The 20,870-nt window shown below is 42.4% G+C and overlaps 2 protein-coding genes across 7 annotated transcripts in view; one reads left to right on the forward strand and one right to left on the reverse strand.

Annotated features, from left to right (window-relative positions):
* The window catches only part of Bruce (BIR repeat containing ubiquitin-conjugating enzyme), a 34,705-nt gene extending 15,436 nt beyond the window's left edge, over window positions 1-19,269 (forward strand). Inside the window, exons 19-59 of the mRNA XM_026635216.2 lie at window positions 55-183; window positions 319-463; window positions 679-765; window positions 954-1,095; window positions 1,175-1,436; window positions 1,514-1,677; window positions 1,749-1,824; window positions 1,895-2,023; window positions 2,128-2,392; window positions 2,550-2,812; window positions 3,441-3,588; window positions 4,085-4,168; window positions 4,925-5,050; window positions 5,292-5,431; window positions 5,843-6,005; window positions 6,261-6,479; window positions 6,566-6,818; window positions 6,958-7,193; window positions 7,535-7,734; window positions 7,907-8,042; window positions 8,131-8,215; window positions 8,319-8,500; window positions 8,604-8,705; window positions 9,008-9,158; window positions 9,265-9,407; window positions 9,529-9,741; window positions 9,873-10,136; window positions 10,339-10,485; window positions 11,044-11,258; window positions 11,523-11,739; window positions 12,210-12,427; window positions 12,904-13,068; window positions 13,279-13,459; window positions 13,677-13,839; window positions 13,931-14,048; window positions 14,159-14,276; window positions 15,677-15,894; window positions 16,513-16,752; window positions 17,440-17,628; window positions 17,719-17,853; window positions 17,944-19,269. Coding sequence (XP_026491001.2) covers window positions 55-183; window positions 319-463; window positions 679-765; window positions 954-1,095; window positions 1,175-1,436; window positions 1,514-1,677; window positions 1,749-1,824; window positions 1,895-2,023; window positions 2,128-2,392; window positions 2,550-2,812; window positions 3,441-3,588; window positions 4,085-4,168; window positions 4,925-5,050; window positions 5,292-5,431; window positions 5,843-6,005; window positions 6,261-6,479; window positions 6,566-6,818; window positions 6,958-7,193; window positions 7,535-7,734; window positions 7,907-8,042; window positions 8,131-8,215; window positions 8,319-8,500; window positions 8,604-8,705; window positions 9,008-9,158; window positions 9,265-9,407; window positions 9,529-9,741; window positions 9,873-10,136; window positions 10,339-10,485; window positions 11,044-11,258; window positions 11,523-11,739; window positions 12,210-12,427; window positions 12,904-13,068; window positions 13,279-13,459; window positions 13,677-13,839; window positions 13,931-14,048; window positions 14,159-14,276; window positions 15,677-15,894; window positions 16,513-16,752; window positions 17,440-17,628; window positions 17,719-17,853; window positions 17,944-18,183 — 7,071 coding nt within the window. The 3' untranslated portion in view covers window positions 18,184-19,269. The remainder of the gene's footprint in view (window positions 1-54; window positions 184-318; window positions 464-678; window positions 766-953; window positions 1,096-1,174; window positions 1,437-1,513; window positions 1,678-1,748; window positions 1,825-1,894; window positions 2,024-2,127; window positions 2,393-2,549; window positions 2,813-3,440; window positions 3,589-4,084; window positions 4,169-4,924; window positions 5,051-5,291; window positions 5,432-5,842; window positions 6,006-6,260; window positions 6,480-6,565; window positions 6,819-6,957; window positions 7,194-7,534; window positions 7,735-7,906; window positions 8,043-8,130; window positions 8,216-8,318; window positions 8,501-8,603; window positions 8,706-9,007; window positions 9,159-9,264; window positions 9,408-9,528; window positions 9,742-9,872; window positions 10,137-10,338; window positions 10,486-11,043; window positions 11,259-11,522; window positions 11,740-12,209; window positions 12,428-12,903; window positions 13,069-13,278; window positions 13,460-13,676; window positions 13,840-13,930; window positions 14,049-14,158; window positions 14,277-15,676; window positions 15,895-16,512; window positions 16,753-17,439; window positions 17,629-17,718; window positions 17,854-17,943) is intronic.
* A 402-nt stretch (window positions 19,270-19,671) lies between these two features.
* Window positions 19,672-20,870, reverse strand: part of LOC113397040 (papilin) — an 86,020-nt gene continuing 84,821 nt past the window's right edge. For all 6 annotated transcript variants that reach the window (XM_064217904.1, XM_064217909.1, XM_064217905.1 and 3 more), the window contains one exon: window positions 19,672-20,576. In XM_064217904.1, the coding sequence (XP_064073974.1) occupies window positions 20,489-20,576 (88 nt within the window). In that variant the 3' untranslated portion in view covers window positions 19,672-20,488. The remainder of the gene's footprint in view (window positions 20,577-20,870) is intronic.

Raw genomic sequence — 20,870 nt, forward strand, 5'->3', positions numbered from 1 at the left:
TAAGATATACGTTTTCAGTTAGATAATTCATTTTTCTCATATTCTGGCTTTCAGGTCGTGGGTCGCCTTTGCGCATTGTGTGGCGGTGCAGCGCTGCTGGAGCCTTCGTGTATTTTGGGCCTCGCGCGTCTCGCCGTGACACTTCCGCCCTGGCCGCGTCACGCCGTCACCACTCTGTTACAGGTTAATACCATAGGCAGATATTATATCATATTTTGGTAATATAATATTTATTGTATTACCCCCATTATATCGATTGACCCTAAATACGTCCAATAATTATAATAATGAATATTGATGATGAGTAATCGTTGCCAGGATCTAGTAGAGCACGAGTGCGGCGAGCTGCCGCCCACGCCCAACGAGGAGTGGGGCGGCGCGGGCACGTCGCGCGTAATCCGCGTCGCGCACGACGACGCCAGTTTCGCGAAGACGCCGCCCAAGCGGCTCAGCTCTGTAGCGGGTACTAAGAACCTATATAATATAACATTGCTGTATTGACTGACTTATTGTACTAGTGATCAGTTTGATAATGCGCTTTAAACAAATTTCAATTTTTTTTTTTATGTTGGTAAATATGAGAATTATGAAGGGATATAAAAGCCTATTCGCTAATTTTAATATGTCCGTATTATTTTGTACCTTTGCTAAACTACAACCCCACCACTTTTATTGCAGATGTGTTAGCGGACAGTTTCGGCCTGGCGAAAAGTACAAATTTTACCAAACCTAAAATAAATACCCGAGCTACGCTCGTAGCCTCAAGTAAGAAAAAAAATTTTTGTATAAAAATATCGCGATGATTTTAGTTTGTTAATTCTAACAAGTATTTCATGGCATGATTTACTTTAAAATCTTTCGCTGGTGGATATTGTTACACAAGGTGCATGTTTTTCCAGATTTATTGATAAATATTTTATAAGTTTCTATTGATTTTTTTTTTCGTTTGTCAGGTTTCTTCGAGGACATGGAATGTCAATTGACTCAAGTAGTAGAATCTGATGATTCCGAATCCGAGGACAAACTCGCACAATATTTCTTCGAAGCTGTCAAAAAGGAGACGAGATCGAAACCCGTCGCAGACGGGAGCAATTTGTATGCGGCCTTAATAAACGATCGACATTATGATACATTCGTGGACTCTCCCGAGTTGAACGCAAATGAATCGTTTCAGCCTATCGACGTGCGTGGATGCGCGGCTCGAGAGCGGTGCGGCGGCGGGCGGCGAGGCGTTCGCACAGCGCGTGCTCGTGGCCACGGCCGCCGCGCTGCCGCTGGCGCTGCGTGCGCCTCCCGCGCGCGGCGCGCCCGAGCCCGCGGCGCTGCTCGACGCCGCCTCGCCGCCCGAAGTGCACGACGAGGCGCGCCACAATCCGCCTCTGGCGCACACCCTCTACGATGTCTTCAGGCATCTCGCGTTGGAATTCCATTCTCAGGTACCGTATCCTGTCCGACAAGATTTTCGAACTAAAAATCCATGGCGTGAAGGATACGAATTTCGAATTTGCATCAGATCGACTGCACGCTGATGGAGAACGTGGTGTCGCTGTGGCTGACGCTGAACGGGTCGGCGTGGGGCGGCGCGTGGTCGCTGGGCTCGCTGATGGTGCCGGCCGACGCGCCGCGGGTGCGCCTCGCCTCCGACACCGTCACGGCGCTACTGCGCGCGCTCACGCAGTGAGTATCGAGCCAGCCGCCGCTCTCGATAAGTTGTCGCCGTCGCTCTATTGTTGTATTATCGTTTCCAGATTAGAAAACATATCGTTGAGGTGTTGGGTGCTCTCGATGCAAGCTTTGGCGTGGGTGGCAAGTTTACCATTACTGGTGAGAACGGTTTTGTTCATATGTTTTTATTTGCTCGTGTTTATTTTAATTTTATTATGACATTTTGTAGACTGAGGGCAGCACTCAAACGATGGGACGCGTGATCCTGGAATGCGAATATTTTGTTCCTGCCCTTGTAAAATTCATATCCATTGACGTCACCGCTGATGGAGCGGTTATCTCCTCTGAGCCTTATCTGGTTAGTAAAATTTTACAATATAATATTTTACTTCACTAATATTTTATTTTTTCCACCTTATCCATATTTTACCAGTAAATAATTGTATGAAATACCGCTACCAGGGTGGCGCAAGTATTGGTGCGGGTGCAGGTGCTGCAGCAGCTTTACAGTCGGTTCTCTCTCGAGTGGTGAAAGCACGAGGCGCAGCCGGAGCCCTCGTATCGCTTAAAGTACTTGCAGCGTTGTGGAAACGAGTGCCAAACACTCCGCCCGTATCACATTCTGCACTGGACTTGCACGCTGCACTGCTGCGTGCCGCTCACTCCTTGCTGCCCGCTCTCGCCCCGAAGCACGTCCACCAAGCGCTGCCTCTCATCGAGGCCGTCGGTATGGTCATGATCATCTTATATGCATCCAAGTACAACAATACTAAATTTTCGTTTGCTTTATTTTATCATATTCATCATTTAAATAATCGATTATATTATGTTGTTAAAGGAAGTCATTTTAGTATTCCAAGATGTAATCTCGTTATCGTCTGCAGCGGAACAATGCGGCTGGTGGGTGCGCGAAAGCAGCGGCTGGCGGGCGGAGAACGGCGGCGGCGGCGGCGGCGCGGCGGGCGGCGAGGCGCGCCTGTCGGGGCTGCTGGCCGACGTGCTGGCCGGCAGCACGCGCCGAGCGCCGCTGCGCCGCGCGCTGCTGCAGCAGCTGCTGCACTACGCGCGCAAGCTGCTAGCTCTACCGCTGCCGACGGCGTCTGCCGCCACACCTCCTGCTGCCGCCACGCCCTCCACCAGTCATGCGGTAAGTCTTAAGTCGATAGCAACTACCTATCCTTTTATTTACTGCACCAAATCTTCATTTAGTTTTAATAAGACACTTCATATATAAGTCTTCAGAGATTTATATTTAAGTTTTAAGGAGTCAGATGAATATTCATTGAATATTGACCTTATATTATACAATTTATTCTATAATTACTATAACTTACTCATATTACGAAAATAATTCTCGTGGCTTAGTTTGGCGTATAAACCTTTTCGATGTCATGGCGACTCGATTTTATGTCGCTATTGATAAGTAAAATTATAATGGATTTATGGAGTTGTGTTGTGGTATTATCAATTTACATATTTAACTAAAGGATTTTTTGTCGTACATATTGTAGGTAAAATAAATGTCAATAGCATGCATTATGTAATCATACCTATACATTGATAATATTTTCGAAATAAAGTGTAGTCATTACATCATCAAAGCCCAAATGTATTAAAGCAAACATAATCAGTAAACCAATGTTTAAACGTCAATTAGAGTCGAAAGAGATAAAAAATAGTATTAACATACCATTTCGTTAATGTTCTATTCATTGATCTATTCGTTATTATTAATAATTAGATTAAACGAGTTATGATCAATTTTGCCCAAACAGCCCTCGACCAGCCCCGGCGGTTCAAGTAGCGACATGTCTCAGACGGATGAAAGTAAAGCACAGAACAACGCAGCGCAGGCGGAGGGTACCAACTTGGAAGACGAAAGAAAGCAGCAGGTGCCTAAGATGCCCTGTCTTGCTGATACAGGTAAGAAATTTCATTATACATATGAGACGTATTTAACCCTCATGTTTGACGGTATACATGTGTATAATGTACGTATATGTTTAATAACTAAATAACTAAATGTTTAAAAACGAAAGTCTTCAATCAATGTGTCTAATCTGCCATAAATAAAGGTGAGGAAACATGGACACTAACTCAACTCGCGTGCTATAGTGGCACAAGAACGTTGGTAGATTGGTGTTGTAAGAAATGGTTAATATTTCACGCGATGTGATGGTGACCTCCTACCATCAAGTGGTCTATTTGTCGCCCGACTACTGATGTTATAAAATAAAAAATAATAATAAGAAAACTTGCCTCTACATCAGTATTGCTACAAATCATAATAATAGTTTTGTCTCTCCTCTGGTGCCTAGGTAACAATATAACATATTACGTATCGCAGCTCAAGGCGTAAAATATATTACCGAAGTATACTTAAACTAATCCTAAACTTTATGATTTATTTTATTTTCAGTATTACAACACCACGAAATCATGCAAAAATTCTACAGGACATTATCAATGTGCGACGGAATGAATACGATAATTCTAAACTCAGGTATCACTCAGTATATATATTATATTTTTTACGTTTCGTTTATAAAAATAATAATAATTCGATATCAGTGATGCTGTAATAACACAAGCTGTTACTTCTGAGTAGATAGTCTGAAAATTTTCAGTTGTCTTAAATGTGCCTGTATTGTATAAGATGAGTTCAAAGAAAACTCGATGCATATAAAATGAACAGCTCTTTATTGGACGTGCGTATAGGTTGGGAATTTAAAAGCGTCTGTACAATGACATGGTGAAAAACACGACCTTTTCGTAACAATTACATGTGCATAGCTTGATTATTGTGTGCGTACCGTCTAGAACGGTAACATGTGGTCGCATGCGTATGCAATAGGTGGTAGGTGAATTAGGTTGCTATGCTGTTTATGTCAGGCGCTAACAGCGTCTATTTTTTTCATTATCTATGGCACTATCTTTTCATAAGTTTATAATTAATATTTTAAATTCGATGTTCACGTATTCATGGATATATATTATGACATATATAATAGGTTATTTACTTATAAAATATTTTGAGTGAATCATGATTTTGTAACTGAATTTAATGTTTAACCAAGAGAAATTAATATATAATGCCGAGAATTAAAATTATTATAATATTGTTTTTAATATTCTTTTACTATTTTAATCTGCTCTAGGGATTTTTACATTAAACAGATATTCTTAATTCTATTTTGTAATTTCAGGTTTGTATTAATATCTTAACAATCCATAATAATATTTACTTTTTTTATTACAGGTGTGAACGGCGAGTGTAGTTCCGAACAGTGGTCCCTAAAAGAAGAAGTGTTTTGGTTGGTGGCGCAGCTGCCAGCATTTGCTGCTAACCCTGTGCTGATTCTACCTAGTCTTATGGACTTCCTTAGTGAGTTTCATGCCTAAATAATGTTAGTTCATATTGTACGATGAAAATCTCTGATAATATAAATGAGATGAAACTTTAGACATGCAAAAATAAAAAAATAAAAATAGCTTCATATAAATAAGACATTATAGATCAAAATCTGACATTGCTCATTATAACTAAAATATATTTTAAACTAATAACAATATTATATGTAAGTCGATGTTCCCAGCTTACACAAAAATGTTCAAATTCTGTGCAGGAAAAGAAGAGATGGTAAAGTTATCCCAAGGCATGCAGCAGCTCGTTGTGCGCGTGTTGGACAAACCAGAGGTTCTGGCCGCTTTCGTGGACGCGGGAGGCCTGGAGCTCGCACTGGACAAGCTGTCCGCCTGCCACCAGGTGATTTCCCTGACTTGCCATAATAATAACAGTCGAGATATTCGCAAACGGCGTGACGCTCTTATATGGCAAGTGTGTGCACAAAATGCTAAGCCACTATATATCTATTTTATAAAGAAAAAAAAAATGTTTACTTACAAAGAACCTAATCTATATCAGGCTAGGGAATAAAACCTACTTAATACGTAATGTTAAATTTTTCTCTTATGTTACTTCATATTAATTTATTGTTTTTTTAAATTATAAATTCTTAGTTTGCCGTGACGACCTTATTCTTATACAATAATTTATGACTAAAATATGTCGCCGTCACGAATCAGAAATAGGGAATAGGAAATTATAAATTTTATGTTATATGTTAACGGATGAAATGTATGTTTACTTAAATGTAATAAAAATATCTGCCAAAAGGCCGGGCCGAGCAGCAACCAAGGACTGGTTTCATCTCTCATGAATCATCTTAAACTTCCACCTCAACTGATCAACTTATCGACTCCCGCTTCAGCCGCTAACAAGAAGTCGCAACCGCCTGTTATAGAAACTACTGATGGATTAATTAATATTGCACCTCTTTGTGAGTACTAAGTCACTAAACTTTTGTATACTCTATTTTATATGCTTGACATTTATATTTATTTATATTATAAGTAAACTTGGACGATACTTATGTCGTCCTCCTGAGCAATTTTGGCGACGGGAGTTAAACTCAATGACTAGCCAACTGCGCAGATAAGTATTATGCATTCACAGTTTCGGACGGATGCTTGCACTGAGAATTTGTTGAATCGCATCAGAGGTGGCTCATTTAGAGTATTCGCCGTGTGCGCAGGCACGGTGTCGTGCGGCAACCCCACGGCGCAGGCGGCGGACGTGCTGCTGGGCGGCGGCGGCGGCGCGGGCTCGTGCGCGGCGCGGCGCGTGCGCGCGGCCGCCTGGTCCTACCACTTCTTCAGCGCCGACGACGCGTCGCTGGCGCTCACGCTCACGCTGCCCTACGCCGCCACGCTGCACGAGGTGCACCTGCAGCCGCACCTCACCAGCCTCGCCAGTCAGTACCCGTGTCGTACTCGCGCCGTGGTCGGCGGCGCTGATCGTTTATTGTTCCGATCGTTCAATTGTACTCTGATACTGCAGCTTGCCCGGGGGCGGTGGGCGTGGAAGCGGGATGTGGCGGGACGGTGGCTCCCCTCGGCGCGCCGCAGAGTACGGCCGGCATGACCTTCATCCGACTCGCCCTGGCGCGGCCGTTGGTCGTGACCACGGTTACTCTGCGCCTATATAAGCCACGTGACAGTTCAAACATGGGTCTCTTGCAGCTGCGATTACTTGCTGCTCCCGCCTTCACCACACCCACGGATACGCACCTCGCTGCGCAGGATAATCTCGAGTAAGTTTGATATATTTTTCGACTTATGTTATACACTTTTGATTTTCTTATTTTGACTTTCATCAAGAAATTATACTCAGACTATTTAAAAAAATTAAAATTGTAAGATAAGATAACATTATCCATGGTACTTGTTTAGAAACCGTTGGGCTCGTGTCGTGTGGGCGTGTACTCGCGCCCGTCTGGAGAGCTCCCGCTGGGCGGCACTGGGCAGTGCGGGCGCCGTGAGCGCACTCTGTGCCTGTGTGCTGGCCGGGGGTGCCCAGGCGCAGCATGCTCATCGCGCACTGCTTGCCGCCGCACGCGCCTCGCCTGCTCTGCGCGCACCGCTTCTCACCACTTTACTGCAAATGGATTCGCACGCGCACGCGCATGGTATGTTTGCACAGTGAACAAAAAATTGCTACATTAATTTTAGTAAAACTATGAATCTGAGTTAAGATATTTTAATTGGTAATTTAATATGTGGTGAAAGTCGAAGCTAATTAATAAGCTTATCTTAATCGGAGGTTGCCGATTTTAACCCGTGACAAGTACCATTGAGTGTTTCATATACTCAATTCGTATATAAATATTGCTTGGGATCAGTGGTCAAAAATAATGTTGGTAAAAATCTACCTCATAGTTGAACTGCATAGAGGACAAGCGCCAAATCCTTTTTCTTAATAGAAAAGTCGTTCGGCAATGGGTTGACTGTTTGTTAATATACGCCGCAGCGTTCCAATCTTCGAGCGCAGCTGCGGGCGGCGTCGGCGGCGGAAGCCTCGGCGGGGTGTGCGCGCTCGCCGTAGCGCTGTGTCGCTGGTGCGCGGCGGGCTGCGTGCACGCGTACGTGCAGTGGCTGGCCGAGGCCGCCGAGCGCGCCCTGCGGGACAGCAACCCGCCCTCCGCCGCGCTCGTGCACACGCTCGCCACGGTAACGCTTCTCGCTCGTGCGATGCGCGGCTTTCAAATATTGTAGTAGTATACTATACTCATAGACGAATACTATGATCGAAAATATTTGGAAAAACTAATTCCCATGCAGTCTACCGAAGCAGCTCTATATATCGAAAAGAAGACAATAATAAATATTTTTTGACTCTTAGGTACTATGGACAGCGAAAGAAGAGAGACTTTTAGATGATCTGGAAGAACTTATAACAGACGATTTATTCGAACTCGTGTATACATGGGTTAAGGACGTACCAGAAATGAATTTGCTTAAGAAATCATTAGACGCAGGTATACAATTGATTTATATGAATACCAAGTATACCAGTTTTGATGGGAGCGAATAGATTAAATAGTACTATTTTATTCTTTTTTCCAGTCTTATGCTCAATGTGCTATATAAGGCCTGAATTGTTCCGGCTTTTGTTAGAACAAATGGAAATTCCAATGGATTCAGACGAGAGGTAAAGGAAATATAGAAACATCACAGTCTCCCGTAGTAAAAGACATGCGATCTATCAATAAATCTCTATCACTGATGTCCTACCCTCGAATCGTTCTCGCCAGCATGGAGAGCCAGACCGACGACACGAAGGTGCGGCGGCCGGCGCCGGCGCGCACGGCGGTGGGCGCGGCGCGGCTGCGCGGCTGGCAGCTGCGCACCGTGGCCGCCGCCGCCATGTCGCCCGCCGCCACGCTGGCGCTGCTCAACTGCCCGCTGCCGGCCGCGCTCATGCGCGCCGTCACCGGTGAGTGCGCCTAATATTCTATTGGGTGCCATCATTGCTTTAGATATTTGAATAATACAAATAATTGTGTTTATCTATTGCAACGGCTCGTTTTCGGTTGCAGAATACAGTGAAGCTAAATTAGAATCGATAATGGCGCAGAGTGAGTCTCAGGAGGATGTTAACATGATTGATCCAGGTAGCAGTGAAGATAGTCGATTGAAAGGTATTATCATATAATGCATATTGCTGTCAAAATATAAAAACCATATTTGAATGTGTAACATCCTAAAATAAGGAATCTTAAAAACTATTCTGAATATTTCACATTTAGAAACCGTGTATGAGAAATTTAAAATTCTGTTCATCTTGAAAAGTTTGAGTTAGTCAGATTTATATACATTTGTTGTTTTTTTTTTTTCGTTTATTATTGAATGTTTTTTTATACTTAATAAAGATTTTTTCCTTAAGCTTAGACGTCTATACGGCACTATGAACGACAGTTACTTGAGATATTTCTTTGTACAGATTTGCCGTCGATGCAGAGTATCAGCGAGGTGGTAGAATGGGCGCGGCTGGTGTGTTCGGAACGGCGCGTCAAAGAGTGGCTCGGTGGGTCCGGCTCAGTATTCTGGCGCCCACTGCTGAGGCTGCTGTGTCATCCGCGATCGTACACTGGGTATATCTTCCTAACTGACTTAATTCAGGCTTAATAGACAGGCTAATATAAATAAACATTTGTCATAACTGATTATCTTTGATTTACTTATAAATGAACATTACAGGACTTGGCAAGAGAATGCACAATATGCATTGCTAGAAGAGAATACGATACGGTTGTTCTCCGAGCTAACGGTGTGCCACACTGCCAATCAAAAGCTTTTCGCTTCCACCCTACACAGTATTTTGGAATCCATGCACTGTACCGGTAAGAACAATATCTCTAATCGAGATCGACGACTATATCTATTAGTTTTCGATATCTTTACTCAACGCTAACGAGAAGCTCGGACTCGATGTGTATTTATGAAACGTTACGATATCGGCAGGTCCGGAAGGTCTATCGGGCTTCACGCGCGCCCTGATCCTACGGCTGGTGCTGTCGGGCGAGCGCGCCACGGTGGCGCTGCGCTGGGCGGGCGGCGCGGGCGCGCCCACGCAGACGGGCGCGCCCGCGCACCCGGGCGCCGCCGCGCACGCCACGCTGCACCTGCCGCTGCACACCACCGTGCGCGCGCTGCTACTCGACCACCGCCCGCCCGGTATGCGCATCGACCTCTTATGTTTTCGACTACGTTTTGCATGAAAATTGTAACTGAGGACAGTACGATGTCAGTGAACACTATCGTGATGATTCCGTACCAGGAAAGTCTTTATGCTGTGTTATGTGTAGTGCCCCTATTGGAGGAGGTCCACCGGCTGGTCAGCAGCACCGCAAACGCATCGAGCGCGTGTGGCGCTGGCGCAGTTTTACGCAGTGCGTCCGACACGGCCATCCTCACCGTAGCCGAGGCTTGGGAGCTCTCCCTTGCCGCCGCCAGCGCTTCCAAGGACAAGCGCGTCAAAGATGTTAAGAACATCACGCTCAAACAACAAACTAACAAAAAAAAGCAGACAAAAGCGAATAATGAGAGCAACCCCGTCTCTGTCAGCGGAGGTCAGTGATTTATTTTTAAAGATACAGCAAATCGAACGTGAATTAGTATTATTGCTTAATTATTGTTACTGCAGAACCATACTGGGAGTAAAAAATATTGGTCTAAAATCTAATCCAATATTAAATATGAAATTCATAATCAAGAATCAAATAAAAAAGTAATTATAGATTTTACAAAATTTAATTAGAAAATTCGTTTTAGATTTAATGGAATCGACGGTCCGCGTCCAAGTTGATGGGCTGGAGGGCTATATTCCCACGAACACGACACTGGCTCAGCTTACCGCTGCCGTCCCGCACGTCTTCGGGCCGCACCTCACGCTCAACTTACACATAGCCAGTAATGGAGGTAAAAAAAGACGATTTAAATACAATAAATCACAAGGCTTGTAAATAATTACTAGCTAACTAAATAATAATTAAAAAAAATGTACTAAAACCTAGCTTCTGGCTTTGCAAAGTTAATACATCCTTGTTCAGGCACGGTATTCGTTTCTATAATAAGACTCCATTGTTATTTTTAACTTGCCCTATTAAAAATTATAAATCTCATGCCACAAAAACATTGATAATAGGCATATTACTCAATACAAGATAATATTCATGATAAGAAAGCGTGGACTTATTTTTTGTTGAATTCAAGTCTGATATATATGTACATTTATATCTACTATATTAACATAATATGTAATTAAGATGGTGAAAAGGAGTAACTGCTGAGTTTTTTCTTCGCAAATCTACTTTCTTAACCGATGATAGTTTTACGTTTAATTCAACTCTGTAACATGTCGATGCAAAAGGGCTATTTGTGAGCCTTCTTGAATAAAGAATATACTGTTTCAGTATATAATTGAACCCAAGTGAAATCGTTATAAAGTATTTGTTTTATACAATGATTATTGCTCAGATACTTGGACGGGCCCGATGTGGGAGGGCGGCGGAAGCAGCGACGGGCCCCCGAGCAGCTGCGCGGGCGGCGTGGTGCTGCGCGAGTTCGGCGCGAGCGGCGGGCTGGCGCTGGTGGCGGCGCGTCTGCCGCGCCCGCACGTGGCGCCCGCGCCGCCGCCCGCGCCCGCGCACCACCACGACCTCGACTGGGTGAAGCTGGACGACCCCTACGAGGTGTCTTATCCTTCGTCGCGTCTATAATTTACTCATATTGATGAACTACGATCTGAAACTGACGTGACATTATCATCACTCGTAATTGTCATGGGTAACGGTCGAGAGAAAAGTCCCAATGATCATTTATGAGAGTAAGAGACTAGAGAGTGTACCTCGGTTTGCGCACAAATCAGTGCAATGTTTATCAAATTACCTGTAATTATCGTAGTAGACAGATTAGTATCAATCTTCTTGCCTAACTATTTTAACATTGTTCATCAGGAGATGGTAGAATTGGGTGTGACATCAGCCGGGAACGCTACCACTGGCAACGCCACTGAAGAAACCAGTGGGTGTGCTGGTGTTCCGGCACATGCACTCGTGGCATTGGCATTGCTACTGAAGCTGCCCGGGTACGCAGCCGCTTTGCTGGACGAAGGCGCTCAAGCAGTGCATCTGCTGAGACTGCTCCTCGGTGTCGCACATGATGAGGAAGGCCGTTAGTATAAATTAAAAAGATTTGATATTATAAGGGCCATACTACACTGACAGCGCCTGTAACAACCCACTTAGGTTTCATCCCCATTCCCAGGGATCTCAAGTGAATACATCGGGTCTTTTGCCATTATCAGCACTAATTTCAGAGCGTACAATAAGAACTGAAACATTAATTGTGACAAAGAGCCGTATTTTATTATTTCAAGTGCCTCTCTTATTTTATTATCAAAAATTAATTAATTTGTACCTATGTGCAAAGAACGTTTAAGTGTTAAAATTGATTGCTTAATGGAGGTGACCGTGTTATTCCCGATAAAAATCGTTTTTTATTAAGAATCACACGGTCGGCTCCAGTCCGTTTAATCAGCGTTTATGACGGATTAGCCGTTTTCTCGAATTTTCATAAAGGGATTATGAGACGTTTTTATCTAAAATATTTCAGTATCTATTTAATTGTTGTTGTCGTGTCAGGAAACATAGTGGTGAGCGGCAACAGCAGCGGCAACGGCGGCAACGGCGCTTCGCTGGGCACGCTGCCGTTCCGCGTGGTGGCGCAGCTGCTGGAGGCGGCGCCGCTGTCGTCGCCGGCGGGCCGCGCGCTGCGCGTGGCGCTGCTGCAGCTGGGCGCCGTGCGCCTCGTGCTGGCCTGCCTCGCCGTCTTCACGCACCACCGCCCCGCCAGTGCCCAGGTGCATTTCTGTACTTTAGGATGCTCGTCACCCTTAGACTGGAAGATGTAGACTATTTCAATAGAGATTAGTAATATTTGGAAAGGGGACGAGACATTATTACATTATTACATTAGCAGCCTGTAAATTTCCCACTGCTGGGCTAAAGGCCTCCTCTCCCTTTTGAGGAGAAGGTTTTGGAGCATATTCCACCACGCTGCTCCAATGCGGGTTGGCGGAATACACATGTGGCAGAATTTCGTTGAAATTAGACACATGCAGGTTTCCTCACGATGTTTTCCTTCACCGCCGAGCACGAGATGAATTATAAACACAAATTAAGCACATGAAAATTCAATGGTGCCTGCCTGGGTTTGAACCCGAAATCATGGGTTAAGATGCACGCGTTCTAACCACTGGGCCATCTCGGCTGGGTCGGACGAGACCCGACGGTTAATTTTCAATTTATTGTGATACAATATTTGTCGTGGAAGCAGAACAGTCAAAACTCAAACGGTTCTGGCGGCAAGGAGGAGAAGTCGCAGCTGTACTGGGCCAAGGGCACGGGCTTCGGTACGGGCTCCACGCAGCAGTCGTGGAACGTGGAGCAGGCGCTCGTACGGCAGCGCATCGAGGAGGAACACGTCACGGTGCTCTTGCAGGTAGCTTGTTTATAATATTCTAATTGGTGATTGAATTAAGTCATAAAATTATTATTGAAATGCTTATAAGATTTAATTATCGTATAATTGTCTAATTATTATTTACGAATTAATAAACTATGGATATACGTCAGAATTATCTAACGAAAAACTAAAGATTAGTATAATTTAACTTAATTCTTGTCTCGTCTCTTCGCTATATAATTACAGGTACTAGTTTCATACATGAACCCTTGTGAGAAATGGCCCCCCGAAGAGGGTTCTCAAGAGGAGGAGGACATCGAGGAGAGCGATGAAAGCGAGGCGCACGAATTGCCGTCGGAGTTTATCGACCTCGTGGCTGCCAGCTCGCTCGTGCCCGCTATCTGCTCCTACCTTCGGAACGATTCAGGTAAAAAACTATACTATTGTAGCAGCATGCTAAATGATTCGAATCAAACAGAATTAACATTTAAACAATTACTGTGTGTCTTTCCCATTTTTTTCCGGTGGTAGTGTTTAATTTGACAATCAATATTGCTTCTATATCGAATAAAATATAGAAATTAGATTCGATTCGCTTATTTTTAGAAATGTACGGTAGGCTCAGTATATTATCGTTATCGTAGTGTTGGACATGTCGCGTCACATCCCGCTGTACGTGTGCGTGCTGCGCGCCGTGCGGGCGCTGCGGGCGCTGCGCTGCCGCCGCCTGGCGCCCGCGCTGCGAGCCCTGCCGCGCCTGCTGGCCAGCATGAGCCGCACCACCAACTCCTACGCGACCAAGCTAAGGTGCGGAAGCCGATATCGCTTCCAGCTTATACGTTCTTACCTATACCTGTAATCCGTTCGATTGACTAATTTACCCGGGTTTTTATTCCAGAATGAGTAAAAAGAATATATTCGGAAAGATGACCTACAGCCAAAGATTTAGTACGTCGAGTAATTCAGAACTGTCGGAGGAGGACGAGGGTCTCGCGTTGCTCATTGCCGATATACAGGTATGCGGTGACATATATATTTCGACCGCGACTCATATCGGACTTTCGAAAGATGGCGCTATGTCATCGGAGTGTAAGTGAGCGAGTAAAGTGACCCGAGTTGTGCGCAGGCGACGTCGGCGCTGATGTGCCGCTCGGAGGCCGAGGCGGAGAGCCTGGGCGCGAGACCGCTGCGCGGCGCCACGCGCGAGGCGCGCTACATCGAGCTCATGCGCACCATGCAATTCGGTGAGCACTGCGGCCTGCCTGACACTATTCTTGGAATGTGGCATCGTGCAGGCCCTTCTGGCTACGTGAGAGGGTCTCACGGTTACTCCGTTACCGTTCATCGAAACTTTGCAAGGCTTTCATTTTGAAGGGTGATATAAGCTGATATTATTACAGATACCATTACGTATAACTCTTATTAAAGAGGTACTAGTTACGAGCGCTTATTCCAATTGCCTCTTCCGTACAAATACCGTAGTCGAGCCAATCAATATAAAGCATCGTGATACTAATACATTATTTATTCCGTATATGATTTCGATGTATTTTATTTTCAATTGTTTAGAAAATAAAATAACATACGAATCATAATAATTTACTGAAATAATTATAATATATTGGATATACAGTTCATATATAAGAAATAAAAACTTTGAATAATAAATTAAAATCGATTGTCACTCACAGTAACCGTCGATTTTACGGTGCTTACGATTTCTTCAGTAATTTTGACGTCTAAACTGGTAGTCCAATGAAAATAAAGGTTTAATATAAGTTAAAATAAATACTTCGGATCAAAACTTCTTAGCCGCGTTATGCCTGTACAGAGAGGCAATTTTTGTAGAAAATAGCCACGTGTATGTGTAATGGGAGCACGCGACGACGAGCGATACGTCTTCCTTTTGTGAGCGCTCGGCGTGGTATGCTAGTTTGCGCGATGCGATTCAAAGTTGATTGGTAATTTAAAAAAAAAAATATTAATCTTAATTTAAATATATCTTCTTTCAATAGTTAAAGACTTAAATTTTATAATTGCTTAAATATTGATGTAACGATGTAGTTTTGTAGAAATACCATGAAGTTTGAAGCTTAATATTGTGCATTTAGCCTGGTTTTCATTTCCTTTTTCTCTAAAATTTTGTAGCGATGCTTTTTTTTAATCAAAATATTCTAGAGAAGGTAATTACTCGTTTATGAAGTATTTACAAAAATAACTTTCAACCTTTTTATAGGTGACAGCGTTCAGTTTACAATAAAATGTAGTCATTTTTGAAAACATGCATTTTTAACAAATAATTTGTTAAATAGTAGTTTACTTAGGATTTTTTTCTAAAGATTCTATTAAAAAGAGACTAAACTTTTGTACCGGATTTTTTTTAAGAAACTTGTAGGTCATTTGGCTCACTATCCCTTTCAAAAGTGTCTTGTCGTGGAAACGGCTAATCCGGCATAAGCGCTCCTAACAATTTTTCCCCTGATGAATGAATGATGCTGAAATAAGGTTATTGAGTACCGACGACATACCGACGATAAATATTTATTGTATACCTCGCACTTCTCTCGTTCCTTCCATTCCTCAATTTTATATAATCTTGTAAAGAGTTTGTCGAGCGGCACTGACGCTCCCCTGGTGGCCACAGAGACGTTCGAGATGATGGCGGAGTGCCCCGAGGGCGGCTTCCGGTTCACGGTGCCGTACCACTTCGAGGGCACCGTGCGCGCGGCGGGCGAGCGCGCGCACCCGGCGCGCATGAAGCGCCTCGCGCAGGAGGCCGCCACGCTCGCCACCAGCCTGCCGCTCTCCTACTCCTCGTCCGTCTTCGTGCGCACCGACACCGACCGCCTCGACGTCATGAAGGTCACGCTCTACTCTACTCGTGTCCACGAATAGTCCAGTGCCAAACTCTGACGGAGGGAGAAACTAGAGACATCAATCATTTACGTTTAAAATAAAAGCTTGTTTTTATCGAATTGTAAGCGTACATGCATCGTTTCTAGCATAATGAGTGCTATAAATTGTGAGGAATTTCAGTTAGGATTTTTTTTGTCATCAGCATATTGAATACAAAACCAAGTAGATCTTTAAGGCTGACGATTTTTATTTACTTAAATCGCGATGCATTCCAGCTGTCTAATAGATCATTTCATAATTAATCATTATTTAGTTAAATATGTTAAGCTACATTCAAATTACATACAATGAAAAAAACGTTCATGCGAAACAGATAGTCGGATGACTGGCTGTAATAATCAATTATTAACCTTAACAGTTAAATTATCCAAATCTAAATTACCATGAAGTCCCATTCACTCATCACATATTCTAATGCCAAGCAGCATTGCTTAGTATTTTATGTGTTTCGGTTTGAAGGGTGATCGAATCAGTCTAACGGGGCAGTGGTAACCACTTACCATCAGTGAGCATATTTGCCAGTCATATTTCCGTAAGATATGAAAAAAAGATAAACGATTTTAGGTGCTGATCACCGGTCCATCGGACACGCCGTACGCCAACGGCTGCTTCATACTCGACGTGTACTTCCCGGCGGAGTACCCCGCTGTGCCGATGCTCATCAACCTGGAGACCACGGGCCGACACTCCGTGCGCTTCAACCCGAACCTGTACAACGACGGCAAGGTGTGCCTCTCCGTGCTCAACACGTGGCACGGTCGGCCGGAAGAGAAATGGAATGCACACACTTCTAGCTTTCTCCAGGTACCGCATTACATTACTGTTTTAAAAAATATAAATTGATTCCAATCATTAACTAAATTAGGTACACTTTGTCCTTATTATATATTATAATTCAAAATTTCATGATGATCGGACGAGGAGTCAGAAGTAAAAGCGTAACAAATAAACTCACTTTCGCATCGTTAAAACTTGGTATATATACTTGTGGTACCAAGTAAGCGTCCCTGCCCCGAGAAACGCAATTTTTGCGGAATGAAGACTATTCCTCGATCTTTTGGACCTCCATATTACCTGGAGTTTCCGAAACGCCGATCAAAGTCAGATCAGAAATATATCTCTTTCAAAGTACTAGTACTTCCTATATCTTAAGGAAAGGATTTTCAAACATACGAGATGCATATACCAAAATTGAAACATGTAATAAAATTATACAATATAAACCGCAAACATTGATCAGATAAGTTAACCAAGTTTAAAAGTTCGATGTTCGAAAAAGTGGAATCGAAATTTGCAAAATTGTTCAATTCAATCGCTAGTGTAATAGATAAAATGCCGATATACATCAATATAAATTATGCAATATTTAATGAGTGAGGCTGAGATGAGGCTCTATAATAACTGATTTCATTGCTATTTATCATTAAGTACAATTCAAAATTTAGTTCAAATATACAAACGTATTTCTAGTTATGAATGTATTCCCCGTAGGTACTAGTATCGATTCAATCCCTCATCCTGGTACCGGAGCCCTATTTCAACGAGCCGGGCTACGAGCGCAGTCGCGGCACGCGCGCCGGCAACAGTGCCAGTCTCGAGTACAACTCCAACATCTACCAGGCCTGCGTGCGCTGGGCCATGCTTGACCATCTGCGTTCGCCGGAACCCTGCTTTAAAGAAGTATGTAGTAACTTTTACCATATTCAATCTATATCATTTATTTTGGACGGAAATAAGTTTTCTTAAAATAATAAATTACAATATCTAAAGGTAATCCAAACGCATTTTTGGATGAAACGAAACGAGATAATGCAGACCGTGGCTAACTGGATCACTGAACTGGAGGGTCAGACTGGTGACGAGCGCACACAGCGCAGCATACAGCTCAATCTCATGGCGCTTAAGGTATCACTATGACTGAGTTTATGAAATTATTATCAATTAACTAAATGAGTTAGCCAAATAATTATCAAAATATGACATTGCACTTTAAAGCGTCACTACATGAAACTGCAAGAAGAATTGTCGAGGTTGCCCGTGCCGCCCGGCCTCGAGGAACTGGACGAGCCCTTCCAGCTGCCCGCCGCGCCCGCCTCCCCGCCGCCCGCCGCCCCCGCGCCCGCGGCCCCCGCAGCCGCCGCCCCCGCGCCCGCGCCTCCCTCCCCGCCCGCGCAGCCCTCCTCCGACGAGATAGACCACGACATGGAGAAGATAGTCTCGCAGGTCCTCGATTGAACCGATGGAGCACCTCGGGCCTCTCCCTAGTTTATACGATTACTATGTGTAACCTTGTACAAATAGCTCTGAGTGGACACCGCGCGTCTTCCGGACTACGGGATGCCTACGTTGCGTGCGGACGACAACGCATTTAACTTAGTTTAGACTTTCGATGTCGAACGTACTTTGTTGACCCATTTGTTACTCCGCTCGACGTATGTCGCGTCGTTTGATTTGTTTGTAACGGAATTTCAGTTTTGTATAAATATTTTTTTAGATGTATTACATAGAATTTAGTGGGACCTTTGTTTAGTTTAACATATTGTGATACTATAACGGGCTCACGACCCTGTAAGGTATATAAGGTGAATATTTCCGGCCTCGCGGCTTGACACGCGCATTGTACAGTGGATGAGGTTGTCTACGGCACGCAGCGTGACGTCTCGCTGGAAGTTTCGAAAGCGAACATAGTTTGGTAGGAAACTTTCCTTAATACGGGATGATGCTTATTGTGAGTGCACTAATATATAATTACATATATATAGTGTCGAGTTAATCGTGCTGCCTGCACACATCTGTGTTACCTCTTAAGTGTAAACCAGCATTGTATTCAGACATTACAACTCTGACCTCACGTCTGGACGTGTGTGGTTTCGCCTAAGTGGCGATGTCTATCTGTATGTATATTAAATTATAATTTGATGTATATAAAAACTTTTATTGCGTTTTAATTTTTGTATTTAAGAATATATACGTATCGCGATATACTCTAACGTGGGCGATGCAGCCTACATAACGAAGCTATTGAGCGGAATTATTGTACAGGCCTAGCCGAAACGTTCACATCATTTTACTTGATATTTATTTAGTAAATGAGTTCTGACAATAAAGTTTTATTTTATTGACGTGGTGCTGTACGCACACTTGCGGTCAGTCAGACAGACGACGGACGAAATTGCGAGGTGTGATTGTATATATGAATCATCAGTTCACCACATTGTCTCACTATATTCTAATCGTCAGGTAAGTTGAGTAGGAAGTTTACTTGTTATATACTATTTGACTGTGAAATTCGGGATGTAAATAAAAATTTATGTTATTGCATTTTTTTGTTTTCTTTTTTGTTATTTATTTTTGTTATTTTGTAGTTTTTAATAGAAATAAATGTCTACAGATTAGGGCTCATTAACATTAGTCGATAAGGCGATTTCTATAATACATACCCGCATACCCTTTATATAAGAAAATCCGAAGGTTAAAAAAAATCTCTACATGCATTCGTATTTAAAGTAATGGTAAGTCCTATTGCGCCGCTTGCGTATTGTTCTTGCCTACTAAAATATATGTATTATATATTTTAGTAGCACAATAGTATTTATTTGCGAAGAACTCAAGATAAGCTTTCGTATAATAAATTAAGCCATTTTGATTCCTAACACAATGCTACTTAGGAGTAAGGCTCAAATAATAACTAAGTTAGGAAGGCTTTGCAAGAAAAACCAAGTCACTTGTATACTTTTATTGTAAATATATTTACATTTGTTGATATAAAAATTCACGTACACAAATTATTATGACTCAAAAGTATTCGTAAAAATTACGTTACTATTTTATATTATATTTATTATTATATTCTGAAATAAATAATTATTTATTTTCCAGACTTGATGTATCTGATTCGTTTTATTATTTGTCATAAATTATACAAAAACAATAAAGAGACATTGGTAACGTAAGTTATTACATTTCTCAGCAAAATTATTAGTTTATTTTACTTATATCGAAGGAAATAGTTACCGGTGTAAGAAAAAAAAAAACATTTTTTTATATCAATTTAGTATAATCTATGAGAAAACTAAGTAATTGCGATGTTAAGCCTCTTAACGATAATGGTAATCGTTAATCTTAAAATATTTGTATTTCCATCACAGATGGAATTAACTAATTGTGACATTACAATATTTATTTACACAGATATCATTCTATCTACAAACTATAGTACCTATTTAATCTATTGGTATTTTTTATAAAGTTTTATTTAAAACTCTATGTTTGAAATTTAGATTTTTTTAATATGGCACCACCGAATATTTTTCTTATCCCAACGAAAAAGTATTGTTTATCTAAAATTATAAAGACATTTTAAACTGAAACAATTCATATAAAAATAATTTGAGAAAAAAATATCTATCATTTTTCTTTTTAATTCAGCTTAATTTTTCTCAGCTAAATAATTTTACAAGTAGTTTTATGTAGTAGAATGATTATTTCGACTATCTATTTTTAATGCTAAATTAATAGTTCTAACGAGGCGTGTAGGTAACTACTTCTTCCAAGTCCAGGAGTCCGCCTGCATGCTGAGCTCGCTCGGGTCAAGTTGACCTGCCTCCACACACGACTTGCAGCAAAAACTACGCAGGAAGAATATATCATAAAAATTATATATTTTTAACTAATACAACAATATACATAGACGTATCTTTCAAATTATATACAACATTTAAAAAAGCTCGATAGCCTCGTTGTCCTTAAGCTCAAAACTAAGGCTGGGCGAATACAAATATTGGGTTTTTATGTTGATGCAATCTCAATAAGCAGCCCGGAGTCATAATTTGACAGTATTATTGACAAGTCTTTACGGCTATTTCAATCGATTATATAATATTTCATACATTGAAACAACAGACTATAATTTTAGTAGAGAC

This window comes from Vanessa tameamea, chromosome 19 (assembly GCF_037043105.1).
Source record: "Vanessa tameamea isolate UH-Manoa-2023 chromosome 19, ilVanTame1 primary haplotype, whole genome shotgun sequence".
Taxonomy (NCBI): domain Eukaryota; kingdom Metazoa; phylum Arthropoda; class Insecta; order Lepidoptera; family Nymphalidae; genus Vanessa; species Vanessa tameamea.